This window comes from Convolutriloba macropyga, chromosome 1 (genome assembly GCF_964194025.1).
Source record: "Convolutriloba macropyga chromosome 1, txConMacr16.3, whole genome shotgun sequence".
NCBI lineage: Eukaryota > Metazoa > Xenacoelomorpha > Acoela > Convolutidae > Convolutriloba > Convolutriloba macropyga.
In genome coordinates this window covers 15119318-15144380 of record NC_134468.1, presented here as the reverse complement: position 1 = coordinate 15144380, position 25063 = coordinate 15119318, and the positions used below count along the sequence as shown (strand labels likewise).

The 25063-nt window shown below is 36.8% G+C and overlaps 2 protein-coding genes and 1 long non-coding RNA gene across 5 annotated transcripts in view; 1 reads left to right on the top strand and 2 right to left on the bottom strand.

Moving 5' to 3' along the window:
- Positions 1-5594: 5594 nt before the first annotated feature.
- On the bottom strand, positions 5595-6844 carry LOC142345823 (uncharacterized). The gene is made up of 3 exons (XR_012759358.1): positions 6515-6844; positions 5926-6208; positions 5595-5716 (listed from the first exon to the last, which is right to left on the bottom strand). It is a non-coding gene; the product is annotated as an uncharacterized LOC142345823 (long non-coding RNA).
- Positions 6845-9419: 2575 nt separating this feature from the next.
- The window catches only part of LOC142335397 (carbohydrate sulfotransferase 3-like), a 72885-nt gene continuing 57241 nt past the window's right edge, over positions 9420-25063 (top strand). For both annotated transcript variants that reach the window (XM_075383913.1, XM_075383890.1), the window contains exon 1: positions 9420-9757. The gene's annotated coding sequence lies outside the window, so the exon portion shown is untranslated. The remainder of the gene's footprint in view (positions 9758-25063) is intronic.
- LOC142335380 (uncharacterized) overlaps positions 15188-25063 on the bottom strand; it is a 41229-nt gene continuing 31353 nt past the window's right edge. For both annotated transcript variants that reach the window (XM_075383845.1, XM_075383854.1), the window contains exons 13-15: positions 16755-16942; positions 16150-16575; positions 15188-15490 (exon numbers count right to left, since the gene is read on the bottom strand). In XM_075383845.1, the coding sequence (XP_075239960.1) occupies positions 15296-15490; positions 16150-16575; positions 16755-16942 (809 nt within the window). In that variant the 3' untranslated portion in view covers positions 15188-15295. The remainder of the gene's footprint in view (positions 15491-16149; positions 16576-16754; positions 16943-25063) is intronic.

Genomic DNA, 25063 nt, shown 5'->3' with positions numbered 1-25063 from the left:
AAACGTTTCACGTTACAAATTTCTTTAAAATTTTGAATTTTTTGCTTGATTTTTTTTTGAAAGTTTGCTTTTGTCTTGGAAATCATTTTGCAAGTGTTACCCAAGTCTTGACCAAGACTTCCCAGACTTATAAAACTTATTAAGACTTGCCCGTTCCAAAAAATGATACAAGACTTGCATTTAGACTTGCCTAGCACTGACTTAGACTTGGAGTTCTGTACGGGAGAACATAAATCTGTTCCAAAGACTCTCAAATTTGAAAAATTTGAAAATTGAGTCCTTTTCTTTCCAAAGCCAGTATGTTATGAGCAACAATTATACGATTACTGGTTTTTTACGAGTTTACAATTTTGATTTTTTGAATTTTGTGTTTTGTCACTCCAGGAAAGGTCGACGGAGAGCTTACAGTCAAACTAAAATCTTGCAGTAAAATGATGGGTCAGGCTAAAGGAATTAGTGTTCTTTAAGGTCAAGTTTTAGTTTATGCATAGGCGATTTCTCTCGAATGCTGTCTTTTCTGACTAGTTTTCGATCAAACATGACCATGGACTTCTGATAAGCCGAGGCCTAAACCTGTGTTACTTTGGTTGAACTGTAAACTGATGCATAAATATTTTTACGAGCAGTTGAAAATAGTGTAATTGCTGAAGATTTTTTTGACCGTGGCCTTTTTCATAAAAAACTTTGATGAAGCCATTAAAACTTTTTAAAGTTTCTATTAAGCCAACATGCTGTTCCAAAATTTTCTGTTGGCTTATTTATTTTTCTCCAAAGCAGCTCTTACTCCGTTGTTTTTTTTTTCAAATGACTTTTCAAAATAACTACCATCAATTATCTGGCATTTGTTTGAGCTCATTAATTTTTAGCCTAGCGTTAATTTTAGTACCAAGTATTATTAATTTCAACTGAGATTAAAGTACATGTGCATTCTGGGTGTGAATATACAATGTTACGTGATGTTTCCCCCTTTTTCAGTGACGGAGAGAAGGTTCAGTTTAAAACGAGAATTGAGAGCTGATCAATCTCCATCGACATTAGTGGAAGATAGGTTCTGGGGAAGTAGTGGTAAGATCATGTTCTATTATGTAAAGAAGAACTCCTCGACAAATAGTTGTCGTTACCGGGGTTGAATTAGCACATTTAAGCACAAGTAAAATTACTCGTATTAGTAAGTGTATTTAGTTTTGCATGGGTGAGGACACTTCAAATTAGACTGGGTTCCCCAAACGCTTTTTTGCTGCCTTCGATTTTGTTGAATGAATCGTAATGAGAACTCTCGAAACGTATCAGGAATTAGAGAAAACTCCGCTTATGTACACTATAAAATAAGTTCGATCAAAATGGGATCAACGAAACTGTAAGCCTTGTAACAACTCGTTATGATGGTAAAAAAAGTACCTGTAAAGTAAACTAACCTTTTTATTGTAAACGGGGGCATCTTTTCCACTTTCTTTAAGTGTGAATCGATAATTAACTCATAAGTTTCCAGCAGTTCAAGTTCAAAACAACAAGGAGGCTCGGAAATGTGCGTTCGCACATAAAGTTCCGACCCCGCTCATCAAATTTTTGGCATAGTTGTCTATCAAATGAGGAAGAGATAAAACAACCCAAAAACTAAAGGATTTTTCAAAAAAATAGTGTATGGACAAGAATATCGCCTCCAACGCAAATAATCCGTTGGAGTAAAAAACGCGCATTAGATTGATGCGTTGTGCCATTATATTTCGTCTAGCCACAGCCAGGTTAGACGAAATACAAAATCAAACAACAACAACAACAACAACAACAACAACAACAACAACAACAACAACAACAACAACAACAACAACAACAAACATTAATTACATCCAAAACTTTATATACATTAAAAAAAACTTAATAACAAAGTCAAGACAGCGTCAGATAAAACTGTAACTAAAAACAATAACTTCAGCTTATTTGAAAAGATATGAGACCAGTCCATAATAACATGCGGTAACAATTAGACGGAAGAACTAAATCAGCAAAGTTAAAAAATAATTCGTTTAAATTTTTTAAAAACAATTAATTTCAAAAGTAATGAAAACCATTAGATGTCAACTGAAAACATCCAAAAATTTTAACCATCGCTTATGCCTCTAATGCTTCTATAGTAAGGCCTTAAGACCTGTCACTTCAGGTTTTTATGCCGTTACAGAAAGAACAACAAATAGCGACAAAAAACAGAAATTCAATTAAAACTTGCGAGAAAAAGCTGTCGAAGCCGTGAAGCCATAAATCGCCCGCCCCAAAAAATGTTTGATTGCACGTTTTTCAAGAAATCTAAATTGTGGTATGTGACATCATATTAATGAGACTAGGTAAAAAAGACAAATTATAGAAAAAGAGGAAAAATTAGGAAATACTCTTGTTTTTTTCGATAACAATTATTTTCAAAGTCATGAAACACTTTAGCTACAAAATGAAATTACTGGATAGGTACGCTTACTAGTCCAAAGTAAGCGCTTGAGAACTTAATTTTAAGAATATACCTTACGTCTACAAAAAGAACGTCAAATAATGACAAATCAAAAATTAGTTTACTTTTTACAGAAAAACCCGTGTCGAAGCCAGTAAAATCATAACAAATTTTTCCAAAACATTGGATTTTGTATATTGGAATTTTTGCGTGACAACCAAATTGTCATATATGAACTTTAATCAACGAGAATTGGGAAACAAATAGACAAAAAAAAGTACAAAAATGCAAAAATGAACTGCTTTTTTTTAGTTTTGAAAACAATTGTTTTCAAAGTCTTCAGAGCCATCAGCTATCATTTCAAATCAGAATACAGGCTCTTTTTATTCCTCCATAAAAATCAATGAACCTGTCATTATCCTGGAAATTTCATACGACTAAAAGACAAAATGAAAACGATAGTTAAAGACAATTGAATAAAAAATCTTCGAGAAAGGGGTAAAGAAGCCGTTAAAACCATAACCTATGCCTCTAAAGACTTGAATATATTCTATTTTTCCTTATTTTGAACTCCAATAATCTGATATGCGAACTATGACTAATAAGATAATGTGATAAAACGAGAAAAAAAGAACGTGAAAAGGGGCCAACGCCTAATAATTAAAAAATTGTGAAATCTAGTAGAATGAATGCCAGAAAACAATAACTTGACGCGTTATATCTCAAAAAAGATTGAATTGCAATTCAATAGAAGGAGGAGCAGGAAGAAGTTTTATTTTTTTTGCTGACAGTAAGCTTAAGGTTGACCAAATAAAAAGAAAATTCAATAAGCCGTTCTTTATTTAAAAATCAAAATCTTTAAAAGTCAAAACGCCCATAATTCTTTAAGTAAAGGGACCAGATACATTAATTTGGAACTGCTTCGGAAATCGTCTGAACCTGTCAACAGTGATCTTTGATTTGAAATGTTCTGTTCTTTAATTAACAAGAAGATCGAATTTTTTTCTTTAAAATTAAAAAGATCGACGGACCACAATCTGAAATATTTTTGGACTGTAACAGTGCAAGATTGGAACAAAACCAGCCTGGCAGTTATTGTCCGTCCAAAAAATACTCAGTTGATTTAAATGTTATAGATCCAGATAATTTTTTAAAAGATCAAAAGTAAATATTGCGTTTTCGATAATCATAGAGTAAAAACAGCAAAATTTCAATTCCACACTACTCTCAACGTATGTGGAAGTCGCCCTAGCTCCATTTGTAGTTTAGGAAGATTGTTTTAGTTGTTTTCGGGTTTTTATTTTTAGTAAATTTATTCAAATTGTAATAAAAAAATTTATTTCGGTCAATTTTTGATGAAAAATGCTGAATTTTGTAATATTTAGCCAAAATTTTGGCCAAAAAGATTGAACCAAAATTGTCAACAATGCTCTTTCGTCTCGTAAATTAAAACCAACAATACTATTGTTAACAGTTTTTGCATATTTTACCAAAATTGACAAAATTTTAAGCAAAAATTCCGGCAAATGTGAATAAAAATAAGGCAAGTTGGTCTAATATTCACAAAAATTTAATCCACGATCAATCGCTCTAGAAAGCGAAATTCAAAAAAAAAATTTAATGCCATATTCTTTGCTGTACGGGCTTTTTAATAATACCGCTCAGATCTCTTTACGATGAATAGATCGATCGGTCAAAATTGTCTGACCAAAAAAAACTATTTGAGCATATAGTTCCTCCCCCCTCAAGAGGGTCGGAACAACCAGTGAGTTTTGGATAAAATTTTGAAAAACATTTAACAAATTCGAAGATTTTCTCAAAGTTTCCAAATTTTACGTTCTTTAATCAAATCTTTTTTGACCAGTCTTAGTTATTAAGAACATTCAAACAATGAAGAAATCAAACCAATAGATAATACATTTTGATAGAGCTATCCACACATTCGTTTCTCAAATGCTTAAAGCACCTTGCAAAACTGTATTCACGACTACTGCAGTTTGGCGAGAAGACAACATTATGAAATTATTGGAAAATTGCACGTCGCTATGTAGACATGTTTCAATTCGAAACTCTTTAGTTAATTACGCCAACAAGTTAGAAAAGAAAGCTGGCTCCAGCTATTAGCATGTTCGCAGTACCTCAGATAGCGACTACAGACTACAGAATAACTTTTAGATAAAAATTTGTTAACAAAACATTAATTGTTGTCTTCATCAATTGTGGTCTTCACAGCTTTCCCGCTCAACAATTGAAAGTTAAATTGTGAGAGAATTGAAAAAAAACACCTTTTCGTGTAATACGATGGTTCTCATTTAGTACGTACTTGTGCAGCTCTGCCGTTTTAAGGGCATAGCAAATGTTGAAACCCCAATTTAGGATGGATTGATGGTCAAAGGTAATCGGTTCAAATGCTTTTTTGATGGAAATATTGTCCTCTTGCATTGTGTTGTTCTCCAGCATCACCTCGCCCTAAGCCGGGACAAAATTGTGTTCACCTTGATTACCTAGCAGCAAATTTGATTAGGCAATCTGCATGTAAATTTTGCAGCTAAGTGATTACACCTACTTTGCGGCTTTTGCGTTTTTGTTTCTCTCTCAATTTGTTAATTATTTTTAAAATGCATTTGGCAAGCTAAAACAATTTCCTTTATATCCTTTCTGCTTCTGGATCATCATGCCAATCACTGATTGTATCAGTGAGGGCTGTAGACCATTGGTGTCAAAATTTTAATGGAGCGTAACAAAATGTCAGAAATTTTACCATCCATGCATTAAATTGTTGTGTGGATGGACTTTTTATCCTGTGCTGCTCACGTAGATGTCAATGTTTTTCATGCATTTTAGTTATTTCGCTTTTTCACTACAAAGTTTTGATTATTGATTTAATTATAGGCATGATGATAGGACAAAGACTAGTATATGGTATCATAATAGTACAAGTTCATAAAACTATACTGACAATTGCCTAAAATACGGAATTTGGGCCAGTTATCAGGGCAAACTGGAAAATCTCAGTCTCGGACGTTTCCGTGATGTTATGTAATGGCAACAATAACTGTGAAACAAACTTTGTCATTTACTGCCCTACAAGGCAGCTGCAAGGTCTAGAATTGGATATGCTTGCCGATACTTTATAGATCCCATCAATGATGCCTTGGCTGTATATGTTTGTCAAAAAAATCCGTGGTTGCCATCTTATCCTGGGCTAATTTTGAATTCCCGTTCCATTTTGTATTGATTTCCTTGAATTCTTTGCCCGAACGCGAATGAATGTGATCTCTTCGGCAGCAGCACATAAAACAAATTCAAGCTTTCGGAAAGGTTGCAATCAAAGGGAACCAATAACTACAATAAAAATTTTCAAATAACATTATTCGGTAACATATTTTTAGAGACAACCCCCATTCCCAATACCATCATAAATTTTAGCGGCGTCTTGTGACTACTGTAAAGAGGGCTCAAAGAGTGTGCAAATTAAAGACTGTTACCACAGAGAGCAGACGAACGGATGTGGTCCCGCAAATTGGAGGTGGTATTCTCGCAAGTTTGTTTCCTTTGCAGTGAGCAAAAACACAACAGACTGCTGCAATCAACACGATATATGTTATTTGACATGTGGAAGAAGCTATGTAGAGTGCGAAACGGAGTTCGAGGAATGTTTGGAGTCGGGGTATAAAGTGTTATCCGTGGCTACTGGAATTGGAGGGTGTAGGAGTTATCGGGCGACTCAACATCAGGTCTGTGAATGCGTTCCTGATAGTGAAACAGCGACTGAAGTTGAAAGTGAGTGCCGATTGGACGAGAAAAAGAGAAAGAGATAAAATGGCCCAAAATTTAGGAGCACTGATTTCTATTCTATTAAAGCCCCCTCTCATTAAAAAAACATACATAGTGAACACCAAAAAGGAGTACTAGAGAATTGATGCTCTGATTTATATTTATCTTACTTTCAATTAATAAAGGAATACAATGGTTTATTATTTATTATAAATTTGAGTTTTCAATTTTCGTGAGATTGAAAGTTCTTGATGATTTCTGATGTTATTTTTTGTTGGGTAACTACAATAAAAAATTAACCTTGAATGACTTGACAAAGCCTTGCTTTGTTTTGCACTTTGAGTTTTTTCCTGTGCTTGCGCAAAGCATCGGTTGTTTTTCGGATCTAGTACTTAAATTTGCCACTGTGAGAACAGTGTTTGGGTGTCTTCTGATGACGAAATTTCCAGAAACTCTTGGAATGAGTTGTAAGGTTTCTCTTGCAGCTCTTTTATTTCGCCCAATGTTTCTTCTAGAGTTTCAGTGTCCTCCCCGGAATTGATTTCTGACATGACAAATTCGATGCAACAGTCAGTTTCATTTTCAATCAGTAGTTTCAGGTTTTTGATGTGCTTCAAATGAGAATTAACAGTGTAGTTCTCATCTATTGCTAGTGTTTGAGAACTTGCAGTGTCTATTTGCTATTCAGCTCTTGTTTAGTTCCAGGTTCGAGCAAGAACCATTAAATCTATGTTTGTTCGAGGAGAACTAGAGCTTTTTAACTAAAGCAAGTTTGCCCGGTACAAATTTTTAAAACTACTATAACCAAGCGCAGAATTTGTTTACATAACTACCGGTTGTCAAATACCTACCAAACCTAATGAACCAAACATAACGAACTTTACCAAACCTTACCAAACCTCACTGCACCGTACAAAACCTTAGCGATTCCTATCGAACCTACCAAACTCTATCAAACATTACAGTAACTCACCAATTCTTACCGAACCTTACCAAAACTTGCCAAACCTTACTAAACCTTAAAACCTTACCAATCCTTACAGTACCTCATTAAACCTCACCGGACCTTACTGAACTTCACTAAACTTTGCCAAATTTTATATTACCTAGTATTTATGAGAGAAAAACAAATGATTGACGTTTAAATTTGGAGTGCAGTTGGTTTACTTGTTCGGAAAAAATTTTCTGTGCGACAAAAAACCGCTGGGAAAAAACAGGCGAATCACCAGTGTCACAGGAAATTACAATAATATAATCAAAGAAGTCCCACATATAAACAGTTTGTTGGTTTGAGCAATGATGGGCTGCCTCTGGTTGGGTTTGTGGGGATCAGTTTTGTGTGTCTAAAATATCCTCCTCTACCCTGATCACGAGAAAAACAATATTCTCGAGGAAATTTTAGCTGTCAATTTTTTAGTTGGGTACCAGCATGCTACATTGGCCATCTTAGAAAACTTTGCGAGATTGATTTGATTATTAAATTATTAAAGCGGTACAATGGTTTATTATAAATTAATCTAGTTGCAAGTTTTCATTTTTTTTGGGAGATGGACAGTTCTTTATGATTTCTGATGTTGTTTGCTGCTGGCTGGTTTGAGTTTTTCTTAACCATGCGGAATCGACGTTGGGCAGAGATACAAAATAGTGCACATATGGCAAAATATCAACTGGGCATCAATGTTGATGACAAACTTAACTAAAACTTTCTTATTAGTGCGAGCGAATGACGGGAAACTGATGAAGTTCGTAACATTTGTTCGCAACATAACATTGTTTATTCGTTAATGTAAAATCTGTTTTCGAGAGCTTGGAGATGGGCTTATAGTCCTTGTTACAATAAAAACAAACTCCATTGTGAGTGTCGATTGCAGTCATTTTGCTGTCAATTGACTGAGTAATGTCGCGAGATTACTGTGGGTATTTTACCAGAAACTGATTTGGCCATGAGTTTGGTAATCAAATAAATTATCAATTAAGCGTACTTTTATATTTTAAATGTATATCTATTTTTAAACATGCAATCACGCACGCGCACACGCACATAAACACACACACACACACACACATACACACACACACACACACACACACACACACACACACACACACACACGCACGCACACACACACACACACACCTGTGATTGAACAGGAAACGTTATTTTTCTAAGGTGTTACCTCTCAGGTTTATGAAATTTTGACTTTTCGAATTTCTCGATTATTTGTCATCTTCATGCAAAAAATTTTGATTGCATTTTTGTTTTTTTGTTTAATTCGTAATCACATTTTAAAACGTATTGTAGATCCTTGTGAAAAATAATTTATCTTCAAAATTTGAGCAGAGTTTGTCAAAGTACATCTTCCATTTCCATTCCTCGATTACTGGATATTAACCAAATAGATCCACTGCTAGTACAAATGAAAATATCTGTGAAACAAGTGGCACTTTCTCTTATAGTTTTGAATTTTTGGTGGTTATTGCTGTCTGATAACATTACATATCACATAAGGTGCATTAAAATTGTTGTAATAATAGATTGCACAGGAAAACTTTTTTCGTACATTTTCAGATGTTTTCTTTGTTCTGGAAATTTGAATGTCATCCCATGGCCCTATTTTACACTCTCGATAGATTCTATGCATTGCGGAACTATCTTCTTGAGAATCATTTAAGGTATCCGAAAAATCTTCTATTTGAATTTTTATATTTACATTTTCTGTGCAGCAAAGTTGGTCTTGTTTTTGAAACATTTAAAATGTACCATCGACACACGTTATGGAGGGCACTAAACTTCTGAAATAAAATTGGTCTTGTCCATGTTATTTCTTAGATTTCTCTTTCCCTCTATTTTCACCTCTCTTTATCCATTTCTACCCAATTCTATGTTTGGCTGACTTTTGTTTGATGTAACAAATTCGATCTGTTCTCCAAAAATGATCAAAACGTGTTCAACCATTACTGGTTTAACATCTTGTTTAAAAACGCACAGCTGTTACCATTGACTGTATAAACATTACCTCCATGATAACACCTCTACCTTTTTTACAAACGAAGTTAAACTAGAAATGGTTGAATACGTTTTGACCACTTTTAGAGAAAAGATCGAAATGTTACATCAAACGAATGTCAGCCTATCATAGAAATGGTTATCGAAAGATTTATATCGTGTATATCATTGGATGAGAAGTTTACATCGTGAGAATTATCACAAGTGGAACAGGTCGTTATCGGAGGGTAACTGTAATTCTGAGAGGCCTACGGGATCAAAAAAAATGTTATCAACAGACTTAACGTTTATGGGTGACCACCTATTCAAAAAATTCAAAGTTTCATATTTGCATCATTTTTGTTGACTTCTGTGGACAGATAAAATTGGACATTTTGCTGCTACTGGTCTAACTACTGTGTGGAGAAAGAGTAATGCTAATCGGGGGACAAAAAACATTCGATTTCATTCATTGGTATTAAGATTTGGCGGAGTAATATTTGGGTGTAGTTTACACCTCACATTGAAGTTCTGCATCCTCGGGCGTTCCTTTGCAGGTTAGCTGAATCATATTTTATTTATTAAAGCTCTGAAAAATCTCTTCCGCAACATGATGCCCTGAAAATTAACCTCTTCACGCTGTTTGTTTTTAATACAGATTTTCTAACAAGCTAACATTTTCCAGGTTGAGGTCCCATCCTGAAGTGACCACTGATCAGACCACGTCCAACGCACAAGGTGTGTTCCCAGACCAAAATTACAGGGTCAGGGATTCGGTTCAAGCGCACAATAGTATTATCAGAGGTCACTTCGGTCTAGGGATGGTCTGATCAGAGGTCACATCCGGATACTAATGGTCTGATCAGAGGTCATTTCCGTATGGGTTGGTCTGATAAGAAGAGGATTCAAGCGCACATTAGTCTGATTAGAGACCATATCGAGCGGATATTTTTTCTTTTGATTTTTTGTTTTTTTTTACCAAGGGATGTTGTGTCTGCCAAAAGGCAACAAAAAAACAGCATTCTGATCAGAGACACATCCAGAGTCTGATGGCGTTGATCAGAACCAAAGAGGTCCAGTTGCATAAGAACCGGTCCCCTTAAGAAGAAATTTTGATTAATCAAGAAAGAAACATATGTACAACCATTGACAATCAAGTTTATTACAATAGCAGTTTCAAGATTTCGTTGGTGTTTGAATTTGAATTTGGGCATTGGCTCTAAACTCTGCGCTGTTACTGGGATACGGAGCCATTTTAAACACCGTGGAGTGTTTTTGCTGGCTTTTCCTGATCGCAATTTTATGTCGTTGTGTATCTATGGCTAGCCGTAAGTAAGTAAGTAAGAGAGAATAAAGAAAGTGAATTGAGCTAAAATTAGAGTTGAGCAACTATTTTGCGCTTTTTGCATGTTAGAGATGAGCGTTAGCGATTGGTTGAGCCAGAAAGCGCTTGCATTTAGAAGTAAATCCAGAATCAGTACTTGTACAGCAGAAGTATACTTTCCTGTTCAACATTGAGGTTGCTTAGACGCCACAGCTTGAGAATTCGCTTGTTTCCTCTGGTTGTTATGTCTTTACAATGTTCATTCTAGTTGAGGAGTGGCGTCATTGTTATTCCTAAGAACTTGATGGTTTTCGCCTCTTCAATTTGGGTTCCTATTGATATTTAGAAAAAGGCTTGTTTGTCTTTTTGAAGTGTTGGCAGGATTTATTTTGATTTCGAACCTAAATTTATGTTCACCTATTCACTCACACAAATTTATGAGTGTATTAAGTGATGCTTGGAGTTTGCTTTGTGTTTGTTGTGCATAATCATTTTATTTGGTGCGCTAAAATTATTATACGATGTACTCATTTAATGTTTGTACCTAATCTTGAAGGACATATTACAAAGTCATCTTAAGTTCACCGTCTACCGCCTTTTAATTCACATATTATGTCTGTTGCCCTACTTCCCGCATTGGGAATTATTTTTTCACATTTGTTATGACTTCTGTGTCGCTAACTTATTATAAACTTCACTCTTTTAGTTTTGCATCTCGAGTACAGTTGCTCAATTCAACTAATTTCTTGACAGTCGTATTTACGATCTGAGTAAAATAGACAAGTGTCAGATAAGCGATTCACTAAGCAAACTCAAATAGAAAATCGTGTTAAGTGCACTCGCCGCACAAGTAAACTCAACAGAAACTCTAATAGCGATTTGTATAGCAAAATCAAGTGCACAATATTGATTTTGTACGACAGTATTAACTGACTTGACTATGACCTGTAATATAATGCGAAGTCATCTGCGAACTGAGAAATGTCGGCTTGAGTTTCCGGAATAATTGAGACACAAATTAGGAACAAAATAGGCGCCAAAACGCTTCCCTGGGGGACACCAGTTGTCTGTGCAAATTTCTCGCTTCTTGTATATCTTGATTTGCACGTAAACGTTTCTTTGTGAGAGGAAAGAATTAACCCATTTGATTATTTTCTTCCGTATACTAATTTTGTTAATTTTGTCAATCAACTCTTTTCTCCAGACTCCATCAAAAGCTTTTTTGTATATTGAGACAAACAAGTCCCAACATTTCTGACCACTGGTACTCTTCTCTTACATGCTGCGTCAATACATTGAGATTATCAGTTGTCCATCTGTTTGGTCTTTATGCTTTTTGTTGTGGTCCAAAGACTTTGCCTGATTCGCGGTGGCCTAGGATGAGGTTTTAAACATCAGTTTCACATACCTTTGCAAGGCAAATGGTAAGGCTAAATGGTCTGTATTTTTCTGCTATTTTCCTGTGTTTAGAGGTTTTGGAAGCATTGTTAATTGTGATTCTTTTCATAGACATGGAACGTAAGAATTAATGATTGAGCAGGACATAATTTAGCATATGAAAGCTTTAATGGTTTTTGTTAGCGCCTTCAGCAGCTGATATCTTTTGTCTGACCCGCGACTTGAGATAATTGTATGCTCCGAAATTTTATTGAACTCTTCAATGTTTAAGAATCGGTCTTCAGTTGTTTCGCTTGGATCAGCTTGTATTAGAAGTTTTGTGTTGTGTTCGGTTTCAAGCAAATACTGCTTCAAATCCTCATTTTCGTATTGGCGTGCTTTCACTGTCTCACTCTGTAGGCTTTTAGACTTTTCACATTTTCATGGTAAGTTAGAGCAACTTCGTCTTTAAACGTTATTTGTAAGTTTGATCAGCTTAGCTGTTGTTTATTGCTGATGATGGTTTTGACTGCTCTCCAGAACCCCCTATTTCGTGTTTGCTTCGCTGTGTCAATTAGTTTTCCGTTTTATCTTTCATTCGAACGTTTGAATGCTCTTCTAATTTCTCCATGCAGGAAATGGATTTCCCTTCTCAACCGATAGAAAGTGTCATCCTTTGCACTTTTTAGTTGCCTCCTTATTTTTTTGCATAGGATTGTTCGATTGATTTGTGAATTAGTTCGATGAGGTTAAGGTTTACTTCGTTCAGATTCTCTTTGCTTGGATACTTTGGTTGGTTCAATCAGGAATTTCGCTTTTAAATCAAATTCTGTTTGAAGTTTCAGCTTCAATGTAGTAAGTGTCGGCGAAAGGTCGCTGCCACAATCTTCTGTTACTTGATAAATGTCTGAGTATTTAGAGACCAAAAAGCTGCCGAAATGTAGATCAAGCATGCTCAGTTTATTATGATGATATGATTGATAAATTGGATAACCGTTGTTCAGTAGTTTGATTTTTCGTCATCAATTATGTCCAGCAGTTTTTGACCGTTTTCGGTGTTGTATGTACAGTTGAGGTCTTGATGAGAATCGAAATCTCTACAGAAACGCATATCTTGGAGGTTGCTGTCAAATATTTTATTACACTTTAGAGTTTGAGTGGGTGAATTGTATCCATTGATTATCCAAAAGTTTCCAATGATTGGTGTTTCAAGTATACGTCAATTATCTCTAATGCCTGTCCGTTGCTCTTCTTTCCAGATATAATTGGTCTGACCTCTAAGTTTTATCCCGTTCTTTGCAATGATAACAGACCCATGAAAACTGCTTGCTTTTAAAGAATTTTCCATGTACGAAAGGTTTTTTGGTATTTCTTGACCTCATTTGAACAGGCAATGTCAATGCTTTGTCTCGTCAAAAACCAGAACATTTCATGAATTAACTAGCCACGACAGTTCGATTGTTAAGTTTTAAGATTGTCCATGTTGAAGGTTTTGTTGGCTGCTAGACCGACTCATGTTTGTTGTGTTAACAGTTTACATCAGGTTTGTTTTCCTGATATTATCTTGAATCTCTTGTACGTCTATTCTTTCGTTAAACACTCCGGAGGCACTGTTGCTAACGACGCTGAATTTATCACGATACGACATTGTATTGAAACTGTTTCTAAGAGGAATTTTTGAGGAAATTTTGGGAACTTTAATTTGAGATTTTGATTAACTGTAGAATGTGACGTTTCTTATGGAAAGCTGTCTCATTTCATCCAAAAAAATGGGCAGTAATGTTAAACATAAACAAATTTTTACTCTATAGTTGGGTTTTTCTCATTAGCAATACTTTCAGAAAAGTCTTTTCTATAGATGAATTTGATACTGCAAACATCAATTTTTACGAAATGAATATTTTAAGTGACCTTCAAGCGCACAATATTCTGATCAGAAGTGATTTTGAGCGCACAATTATCTGGACGATGACCTGGGTTTTGGTATGTGCCATGATCGCACAGTGGTCCGGACAATGATCTGATTTCGGTCTGATCAGAGGTCATTTCCGTCTGGCAAGGTCCGACCAGAGACAGTTTCGCGCGCACTTTAGTCTAATCAGAGGATACTTTGGTCGGGGATGGTCTGAGCAGAAAATACTTTCGTCTAGATTGGTCTGATCAGAAGTCACTTCCGGATGGCACCTCAACCTGGGTTACTATAAAAGACACTCGCAGCCAAAATTTTTACTTCAATTTTGTTCTAGAGCAAATAAACAAGTGAATTTGATCTGAACCATTTTAGTTAAAGGAGCAGCGCAAATCTTGTATTCCCTAGAAATATATTCTAGCTTTATTTCGTAATCATGGTAACAGAGTTGGAAAAATTAAAGCAGTTTTCATTTCATTTGAGCTACGCAGGATCTTGATTTTAAACGTTTTTTTTTATATGTTTAGGAGCTTCAAAATACAGCTGTGCTTTGTTTGAACTTAAATTGATGAGGACCTATGTTTATATGGGGAAAAGACTTGAATTTTAATTGTAATTTTGGACGGTTTAGTCCACAAATTGCAAACCACTTTCAAAACAAGCTACTAAAAAGTAATAAAATGCCGCTAATTGAGTTCAGCAGCTTAAAAATGTGAATGAGAAATTTAGCGAAAATAAACTCGGAAAGTCAAAACGGTCAAGCAATTTTTCATAGGAAAGACAACGTTTACATATGCTGCAATTTTGTTCGAGAGCGATTGGTTTCTCAGGGAAGCAAACGAATGTTCTCAAACTGAAGCCCAAATACTGTCGAGCAAAATTTTGCCTTAAGCGACACACTTTTACAGTAATTGCTTCAAACGTCGGTCGAAATCAATTACTAAGTTGAAAAACCCAAACAAAGATTAAAACTATTTCACAGTTAAATTAAAGTTTAATTGTCTCCAATTTGTTTGCATGCTACTGAGTGTCTGCAAAACTTCATAATTTCCATCTGATTATCGGTCTTAACGCGCTTGTCGCCCTTTGGTCGTGATCTCAAACCATATATTTGCCATTACTACAAACTTCTCAAATAGAACATATCTAAATAGCAAAAACATGCAATTAAAGACTTTCAAACTTTTCTGATTTTTTTTTCAAAACGAACGCAAGACCTTATTACCAAATTACTTACTGGTCAACTTTCTCTTTCAGCACGAACAAGACTGTTGGACTTCTGCTTGTTTTACTTTGAAGTTCCAATAGCAGGTTAAAAATTACGAGTATTAACATGGTCTTTCATTTAAAAATGCACTCTACAGTAAGGTTAAAAGATCACGATCAGATTCTCTTTATTTCAATCCATAGATACCAAAGAGGGAATACATAAATACAATCCTGGAAAAGTCACTGTTTTGAAAGTCAGCCAACATCAGTTTTTAATCAATTTTGTCCTGATCTGAGGACAATGTTGTCAATTAGTCTGGTCTTGCCAATTCGACCTGCAATTGAGATACAGACTCCATCCTTCTGCAGACTAGGCCCAAGCTCTGTGACTTCCTCCATCGTGTAATTGTCACTGATCGCAATGTAGTATAACTCAAACATGTGCTCAACTGCGAGGCTTGTTTCCACTGCCTAGTAACATTGCAAGTACGTTAAGCTGCTAGACAGGACGCTTCGCTTGTTTGTTTAGAGTCAACAATTTTGATAGTATGATTTCCGGTTTGCGTTATTCATAAGACAAACTTCAGTATTATGTCTTGCTTCATTCAAAAAATCAACAATTTGCTCAATACAAACATAACCCACTAAACGTCGGACGAATTGCTCTCGAACGACTAGTGAGAGCTCTAATCAATTGCAGCCTGCTTCAGTCGGGGGGGGGGGGGGGGGGCTAAATGGGACTAAGAAGTTCAATAGTGGGCTTCAAATAACCACATTAGAGGTTAACATATACTACTATTAAGATTTAAAGTTAAAAATGGCACCAGTTTCGGCGCACTTTTCATTTGACTTTTAGTATTAAATTGCCGCCAATTGAGTTCAGCTGCTTGAAATTGTGATTGAGAGAAAACTTTAGATCACGCAAAACGCAAAAAGTCAAGGGCGTAAAAGTCACTCGAAAAGTCAAAATTGTCAAGCAAAAATTTTGCATAAAAAAGACACACGCGTTTACAATAATTGCTATGAACTTCGTTCAAGAGCAATTAAACATTTTAGAAACGATTTTAAGTATCGGTACGAACAATGGTTCGAAATGAGTGGAGGACAGACTTTTGTGAAGAATTCTTAACCTGTTTTAGAGTTGCAACGTCATGTTGACCCTGAGAGAACAAAGTCTGGGCAGCCAACAGTGACTTGTATATGACTGGAGCCGCTTTCCTCTCTTCTGTTGACAAGTAATTGTTTCTGGTACTCATGGCCAAGCCATCCTCTTCTCGCACAGTGTCGCAAATCACAATTTCGCAATCCACATTTAAGTCATTCACCATTTGCTTCACCGTTGAACATTGCTGCGCGTCTTTCTGCCCAAAAAAGGCAACCGAAGGGGTCACAATGTTGAGTAGTTTCATAACAATTGTCGCCACTCCGTGGAAAAAGTGAGGTCTACTTGACCCTTCCGGTTTCGTCTCAGACGTTTTGACATGAAGGTTGACCTCTTGATTATCCTTCACGAGTTCAGTTGCTTCAGGGGCAAAAATATAATCGACTTCTTCAGCCTAAACAAGCAAACTTATAGCAGAATTAGCTGGATTTTTCAGACAACATTTCAAAAGCTTAACTCTGTTAGCAGCAGCAAAAGCTCTTAAAAGATAAGAAACGTTTAGAGAGAACGCGCTGAAGTAAAATATCTTTTATCAAACTGTATGATTTGAAGTGCTAGAATTTAGTTACGTACTTGCAACAACTCGAAGTCTCGGGTCAAATCTCGAGGATAGGAGTCGAAGTCTTCATGAGGTGCAAACTGGAGTGGATTCACATATATAGACACAACAGTGACGTCACAGCTCTTCTTACACTCCCTAACCAGGTTGAGATGCCCTTCATGCAATCCACCCATTGTGGGTACAAACCCAACCTTCGCACCTAGAAAACAAATTAATATAACCGACTTATGTCGGGAACTTGCTCTCAAACGACCAGTGAGCGGATGGTTTAGTTAATAGCCAGCTGGGTCTAAGGGATGCTAGCAATAGAGGAAGAGCAGAGTAGGGGGCCACATATTGCATACATAAGAGACTAGAAAAGCTTAGGCCTCCAAGAGAACTGCTCAACCACCTAATGACCTCCGTGCTTTACATGTACAAAAGAATTGTACAAAACAATCTTCCAAATAAACTTACCTAAATCAGAAATATTAAAGAAAACAATAACGAAAAAATTAGAAGCCAAATAAAACTTTAGAAAACAAAGTGCATTTAAAAAATAGAAAACATCTTTTAGTTTAGAGATCTGGGTAGGGTGGGGTAGGGGATAGTGGGGGAGAGGTTAATGGGGGCTGAGTGTATTGGTATGGTGTGAGGTAGCTGCGGGGATAGGTAGGCCGAGTATTAGGCAGAGGGTGGCTAGGTGGGGGGGGGGGGGGGGGGGGGGTAGTCAGGTAAGGTGGGGGTGTCTGTAGTAAGGAGGGACAGTTATGAAAAATAAAAACTACCTTTTGCCCTACAACTTTACCAGCAGTTCATAATAACTGTACATAAGAAAAAGAGCTACTAATGGGGATGTGTCAAAATAAAAAAAATAAAACAAAAACGGGTAAAAAAACGTCGTAAAACAAACTTTTCACCCTGAATAGTATTGACCTTCCTTGTTTCCTCGGTTAAACCTAATAAATTAGTTAGTGTGCAATGCATTTTTTCTGGTCCAGCAAAGACAACTATTGTTGAGAGTGCGATAAGTGTGAAAAAACGCGAATGAACAAAAAAAAACTCAGTCTAGTAAGAACTAAAAATGACGTGAGGCACTCAATTCAGTTGAAATTGCAAGAACGAATTAACAAAAAGCAGATTTGAAACGACTGTGACGTCATTGGTCGTAACAAAAATCTTGACGACAAAAATTAAAAAATCAAAAGAGGGCCAAGCACAGTACCAGCTATCGCTTTGCGGCTTTTAATAAAAAAGCAGCATTAAAGCGCCTTATAAAAAAGTAGAAAGCGTAGATGGTGGGTGGGGGTACGTAGGTGGGATGGGCGTCCGTGTAAGTAGGTTTGGGTGTAGGTAGGTGGAGGGTGTCTGTAATTTGGATAGCAAGGAAGAATATTGGGTAAAAAAAATTTGCAAAATTACCTCATCACCTTGAAAATTGCCTGCAGTTTGTAATTTTTATATATGACAACTAAGCTTCTGTTGAAGTCCAATGTTCCAAAAATGAGAAGACAACGCTATAAAAAATAAATCAACGCCAATCACGAAAACCTGCTTCAGCTAAAAGAAAACCCGTAGAATATCAATACTCATCTTCGAGTTGTAAAAACCTGTAGAATACTAATTCTCGTCTTTCAGTCGTAAAAGGACCGCAGGACTTATATAACTGCTACAAACTTTCCGTGAGAACAAAAGATTAACTAAGATCAAAATTGAGAGAAATTAATAGTCACGCAGTTTCATCTTCTCGTAAGGGTTTCAGAGGAAACTAGCCTAGAGAAGTCAAAAAGATTTCACGCAAAATGTCGAAAAAGCGGCAACATGGGTAAAGCGAAAAAAAGGTCGACGAAGAAAAAAAATAGGAAAGCTATAATAGCCGGCTGAGAAGATGAGGGCGGCTATTAAACACTTAGTATCCAGGACAGTAAATCTTCCGGTTGGCGAGCATACTTTCAAGCTCTCTTAGCCTCGTGGTAACTGCACCTGACTAACAGTCTTTTGTCCCAGGTTCGGTTCTCACCCATCTATTTAGAGCCTTTTAGGCCATTGAACTGTCTCAATATGTTGACTTAACCATGCTGCTCAAAGCAGCTCTTAAACGTCACACGAGAGGCCCCCTAAACATGTAAAAACAATTGTCGAAATTTGGAGTTTACGCGTTTAATATATAGTATTAACATTTTTCATTCTAACCCACACAGGAAAACAAAACGAATCAGCGTCGCAAGCAGTGCTCTCGAACAGGCAGAATGCTGTTGATTAGAAATTTTCATGTCTGCAAAAAGAAGGATACCCCACACGGGTTCGATATCTTGACCATCAGATTAGCAGTCATCCATCTTCTCATGCGCTATAACGACTACATAAACGTTTCTCACAATCACTTTGTCGTATCAACAAACACATCTCAGATTGAGAGCATTTGAGCAGATATAGAGTATTTGAGATCAAGCAAAAATTGAAAAGTAAAGCGTCAAAAACATAATTGAAAGCTAAGAGTGTTCTATAATAGCTTAGAATCTATACGGCTGAATCTTTGCAGAAAAATACACGTTTTCAATAAGAACTTCAAACTTAGTTCGGGAGCAATTAAAAAACACGCAGTACCCAGGACAGTAAACCTTCCCTCTTGGAGAGCATATTTTCAAGCCCTCTTAGCCTCGTGATAACTGCACCTGACTAATAGTCTTTTTATACCAGGTTCGGTTCTCACTCATCTACTTTGAGCCCTTTAGGTAATTGAACTCTCTCAATATGTTTACTTAAACATGCTACTCAATGCGGCTCTTAAAAACGCGCGCGCTTCGAGAGGCCCCTTAAACATGCAAAAATGTCATCCAAATTTAGAGCTCACGCGTTTAATATATAGGATTAGCGTTTTTCTTTCTAACACACACAGGAACATAAAACAACTCAGCGTCGCAAGAAGTCCTCTCGAACAACAGGCGGCATGATGTTGATTAGAAATTTTGATGCCTACAAAAAGAAGGGTACCCCACACGGGTTCGAAATCTCGACCCTCAGATTAGCAGTTATCCATCTTATCAACTGCGCTATAACTATATAAACCTTTCTCACAATCACTTTGTCGTATCAACAAACACATCTCAGATTGAGAGCATTTGAAAAGATATAGAGTATTTGAGATCAAGCGAAAAATGAAAAGTAAAACGTCGAAAATATAGTTGAAAGCTAAGAGTGTTCTATGATAGCTCAGAATCTATACGGCTGAAACTTTGCAGAAAAATACACGTTTTCAATAAGAACTTCAAACTTAGTTCGGGAGCAATTAAAAAACACGTTGTACCCATGACAGTAAACCTTCCCTCTTGGCGAGAATACTTTCAAGCCCTCTTAGCCTCGTGATAACTGCACCTGATTAACAGTCTTTTGTCCCAGTTTCGGTTCTCGCCCATCTATTTAGAGCCTTTTAGGTCATTGAACTGTCTCAATATGTTCACTTAACCATGCTGCTCAAAGCAGCTCTTAAACGTCACACGAGAGGCCCCCTAAACATGTAAAAACATTTGTCGAAATTCGGAGTTCACGCGTTTAATAAATAGAATTAGCATTTTTCTTTCTAACCCACTCAGGAAAATAAAACGAATCAGCGTCGCAAGCAGTGCTCTCGAACAGGCAGAATGATGTTGATTAGAAATTTTCATGTCTGCAAAAAGAAGGATACCCCACACGGGTTCGATATCTTGACCCTCAGATTAGCAGTCATCCATCTTATCATTCGCTATAACGACTACAAAAACCTTTCTCACTATCACTTTGTCGTATCAACAAACACATCTCAGATTGAGAGCATTCGAGCAGATATAGAGTACTTGAGATCAAGCAAAAATTGAAAAGTAAAGCGTCAAAAACAAAAATGAAAGCTAAGAGTGTTCTATAATAGCTTAGAATCTATGCGGCTGAAACTTTGCAGAAAAATACACGTTTTCAATAAGAACCTCAAACTTAGTTCGGGAGCATTTAAAAAACACGCAGTACCCAGGACAGTAAACCTTCCCTCTTGGCGAGCATACTTTCAAGCCCTCTTAGCCTGGTGATAACTGCACCTGACTAATAGTCTTTTTATACCAGGTTCGGTTCTCACTCATCTACTTTGAGCCCTTTAGGTAATTGAAATCTCTCAATATGTTTATTTAAACATGCTACTCAATGCGGCTCTTAACAACGCGCTTCAAGAGGCCCGTTAAACACGCAAAAATGTTGTCCAAATTTAGAGCTCACGCGTTTAGTATATAGGATTAGCGTTTTTCTTTCTAACACACACACAGGAACATAAAACAACTCAGTGTCGCAAGAAGTCCTCTCGAACAACAGGCGGTATGATGTTGATTAGAAAAATTTAAGTCTACAAAAAGAAGGTATCCCACACGGTTTCGGACCCACGACACTCAGATTAGCAGTCATTCATCTTACCAACTGCGCTAAAACGACTACATACCATCCTTTCTCAAAATCGCTTTTATCGTATCAATTGACATATTTCAGATTGAGAGCAATTAAGATCAAGCAAAAAATGAAAAGTAAAGCGTCAAAAACTTAGTTGAAAGCTCAGAATGTTCGAGAATAGCGCAGAATCTGTACGGATAAAACTTTGCAGAAGACACACGTTTACAGTAAGAACTTCAAACTTAGTTCGGGAGCCATTATAAAACACGAAGTACCCTGGACAGTAAACCTTCCCTCTTGGCGAGCATACTTTCAAGCCCTCTTAGCCTCGTGGTGACTGCACCTGACTAACAGTCTTTTGTCCCAGGTTCGGTTCTCACCAATCTACTTTGAGCCTTTTAGGTCATTGAACTCTGTCGATATGTTCGCTTAACCATGCTGCTCAATGCGGCTATAAACATGCGCTTCGAGAGGCCCCTTAAACATGCAAAAAATTTGTCCAAATTCAGAGCTCACGCGTTTAATATATAGGATTGGACTACTAATTTTTGAGGTATTGAGTTATTAGTGGATCGGAAACAGGCTAATGGCCAAGTATAACTACTAACAATTTGTTCCGAAAGCAGTTGTCTGTGTTTAATTTCCAAGTAGGCGTGTTTTTTTCAAGTGTCAATACAGCTTAACAGATTTACGTTAACAGTCTTACGCTGTTCATGGATACTGACGATTAATTCAACCATCCAATAATGTTTTATTGGAACACTGACGTTATAGCCAGTATTACTGGACAGTTGACATAACAGGTGCCGAATGGATTGTTGACGTAATGTTCATTATTAATAGCCATTTTAAGCAATGTGCGTAAGACTGCTGTAATAGCGGACACAAAATCACGCATGAATTTGAACTGATCGGCCACCTCCGTTGAATTCTGTAATTTGTTAATCACGTTTCAAGAGCGGTCAATAACATCCCCTCATAAAAGCTGATGAAAACATTATGTGAAACTCAAAAGGAAGCACAATCCCAGTATTTTTAATTTAGAGGCAAATGTTGATTCAGTAATTCGATTTGATTTTGAACTAAAAACGTCACAGACTAAAGTCGGGCGAACTTCTCAAACTACTGGTATGGGGTTAGCTTATCTTGGTCAAGCAAACAGTCAGCTTAACCTTAATGAAGGTAAGCTCACAGAGTGCGTAGCAAGAAAACGTAGTGAGGAAAAGTAGTAGAGGTCCGTCTAAGCCTCAGAGAACAGAGTTGGCACTGATAGCATCAATTTATTTGTCGTACAATTTTTTTTCATAACAGTTACTTCTGTAGCCATCAGAAGAAGAGTTGCATTTAGTGTGCAATGTTAGCGGGTCTTTTGTCACAAGTCAACTGGTGGGAATGCTATCAGCAGTAATCGTGATATGATTAGGTTCTCACCTATCTACTTTAAGCTTTTTAGACCATTGAAATCTCTCGAAATGTGTTTAACCATGCTGCTCAATGCAGCTCTTAAAAACGCGCTTCGATTGGCCCCTTAAACAAGCAAAAAAAATTTCCAAAGAGCTCACGCGTTTAATATATAGGATTAGAATTTTTCTTTCTAACACACACAGGAACAAAAAACAACTTCAGCGTCGCAAGAATTCCTCGCGAACAACAAGCGGAATGATGTTGATTAGAAAAATTTAAGTCTACAAAAAGAAGGTATCCCAGACGGTTTCGATATCTTGACCATCAGATTAGCAGTCATCCATCTTCTCATGCGCTATAACGACTACATAAACGTTTCTCACAATCACTTTGTCGTATCAACAAACACATCTCAGATTGAGAGCATTTGAGCAGATATAGAGTATTTGAGATCAAGCAAAAATTGAAAAGTAAAGCGTCAAAAACATAAATGAAAGCTAAGAGTGTTCTATAATAGCTTAGAATCTATGCGGCTGAAACTTTGCAGAAAAATACACGTTTTCAATAAGAACCTCAAACTTAGTTCGGGAGCATTTAAAAAACACGCAGTACCCAGGACAGTAAACCTTCCCTCTTGGCGAGCATACTTTCAAGCCCTCTTAGCCTGGTGATAACTGCACCTGACTAATAGTCTTTTGTCCCAGGTTCGGTTCTCACCCATCTACTTTGAGCCTTTTAGGTCATTGAACTCTGTCGATATGTTCGCTTAACCATGCTGCTCAATGCGGCTATAAACATGCGCTTCGAGAGGCCCCTTAAACATGAAAAATTTGTCCAAATTCAGAACTCACGCGTTTAATATATAGGATTGGACTACTAATTTTTGAGGTATTGAGTTATTAGTGGATCGGAAACAGGCTAATGGCCAAGTATAACTACTAAAAATTTGTTTCGAAAGCAGTTGTCTGTGTTCAATTTCCAAGTAGGCGTGCTTTTTTCAAGTGTCAATACAGCTTAACAGTTTTACGTTAACAGTCTTACGCTGTTCATGGATACTGACGATTAATTCAACCATCCAATAATGTTTTATTGGAACACTGATGTTATAGCCAGTATTACTGGACAGTTGACATAACAGGTGCCGAATGGATTGTTGACGTAATGTTCATTATTAATAGCCATTTTAAGCAATGTGCGTAAGACTGCTGTAATAGCGGACACAAAATCACGCATGAATTTGAACTGATCGGCCATCTCCGTTGAATTCTGTAATTTGTTAATCACGTTTCAAGAGCGGTCATTAACATCCCCTCATAAGAGTTGATGAAAACATTATGTGAAACTCAAAAGGAAGCACAATCCCAGTATTTTTAATTTAGAGGCATACGTTGATTCAGTAATTCGATTGGATTTTGAACTAAAAACGTCACAGACTAAAGTCGGGCGAACTCTTCTCAAACAACTGGTATGGGGTTAGCTTTGCTTGGTCAAGCAAAGTAGTCAGCTTAACCTTAATGAAGGTAAGCTCACAGAGTGCGTAGCAAGAAAACGTAGTGAGGAAAAGTAGTAGAGGTCGGTCTAAGCCTCAGAGAACAGAGTTGGCACTGATAGCATCAATTTATTTGTCGTACAATTTTTTTCATAACAGTTACTTCTGTAGCCATCAGAAGAAGAGTTGCATTTAGTGTGCAATGTTAGCGGGTCTTTTGTCACAAGTCAACTGGTGGGAATGCTATCAGCAGTAATCGTGATATGATTAGGTTCTCACCTATCTACTTTAAGCTTTTTAGACCATTGAAATCTCTCGAAATGTGTTTAACCATGCTGCTCAATGCAGCTCTTAAAAACGCGCTTCGATAGGCCCCTTAAACATGCAAAAAAATTTCCAAAGATCTCACGCGTTTAATATATAGGATTAGAATTTTTCTTTCTAACACACACAGAAACAAAAACAACTCAGCGTCGCAAGAAGTCCTCGCGAACAACAAGCGGAATGATGTTGATTAGAAAAATTTAAGTCTACAAAAAGAAGGTATCCCATACGGTTCCGAACCCACGACACTCAGATTAGCAGTCATTCATCTTACCAACTGCGCTAAAACGACTACATACCATCCTTTCTCAAAATCGCTTTTTTCGTATCAATTGACATATTTCAAATTGAGAGCAATTAAGATTAAGCAAAAATTGAAAAGTAAAGCGTCAAAAACTTAGTTGAAAGCTTAGAATGTTCGAGAATAGCGCAGAATCTGTACGGATAAAACTTTGCAGAAAACACACGTTTACAGTAAGAACTTCAAACTTAGTTCGGGAGCCATTATAAAACACGAAGTACCCTGGACAGTAAACCTTCCCTCTTGGCAAGCATACTTTCAAGCCCTCTTAGCCTCGTGGTGACTGCACCTGACTAACAGTCTTTTGTCCCAGGTTCGGTTCTCACCCATCTACTTTGAGCCTTTTAGGTCATTGAACTCTGTCGATATGTTCGCTTAACCATGCTGCTCAATGCGGCTATAAACATGCGCTTCGA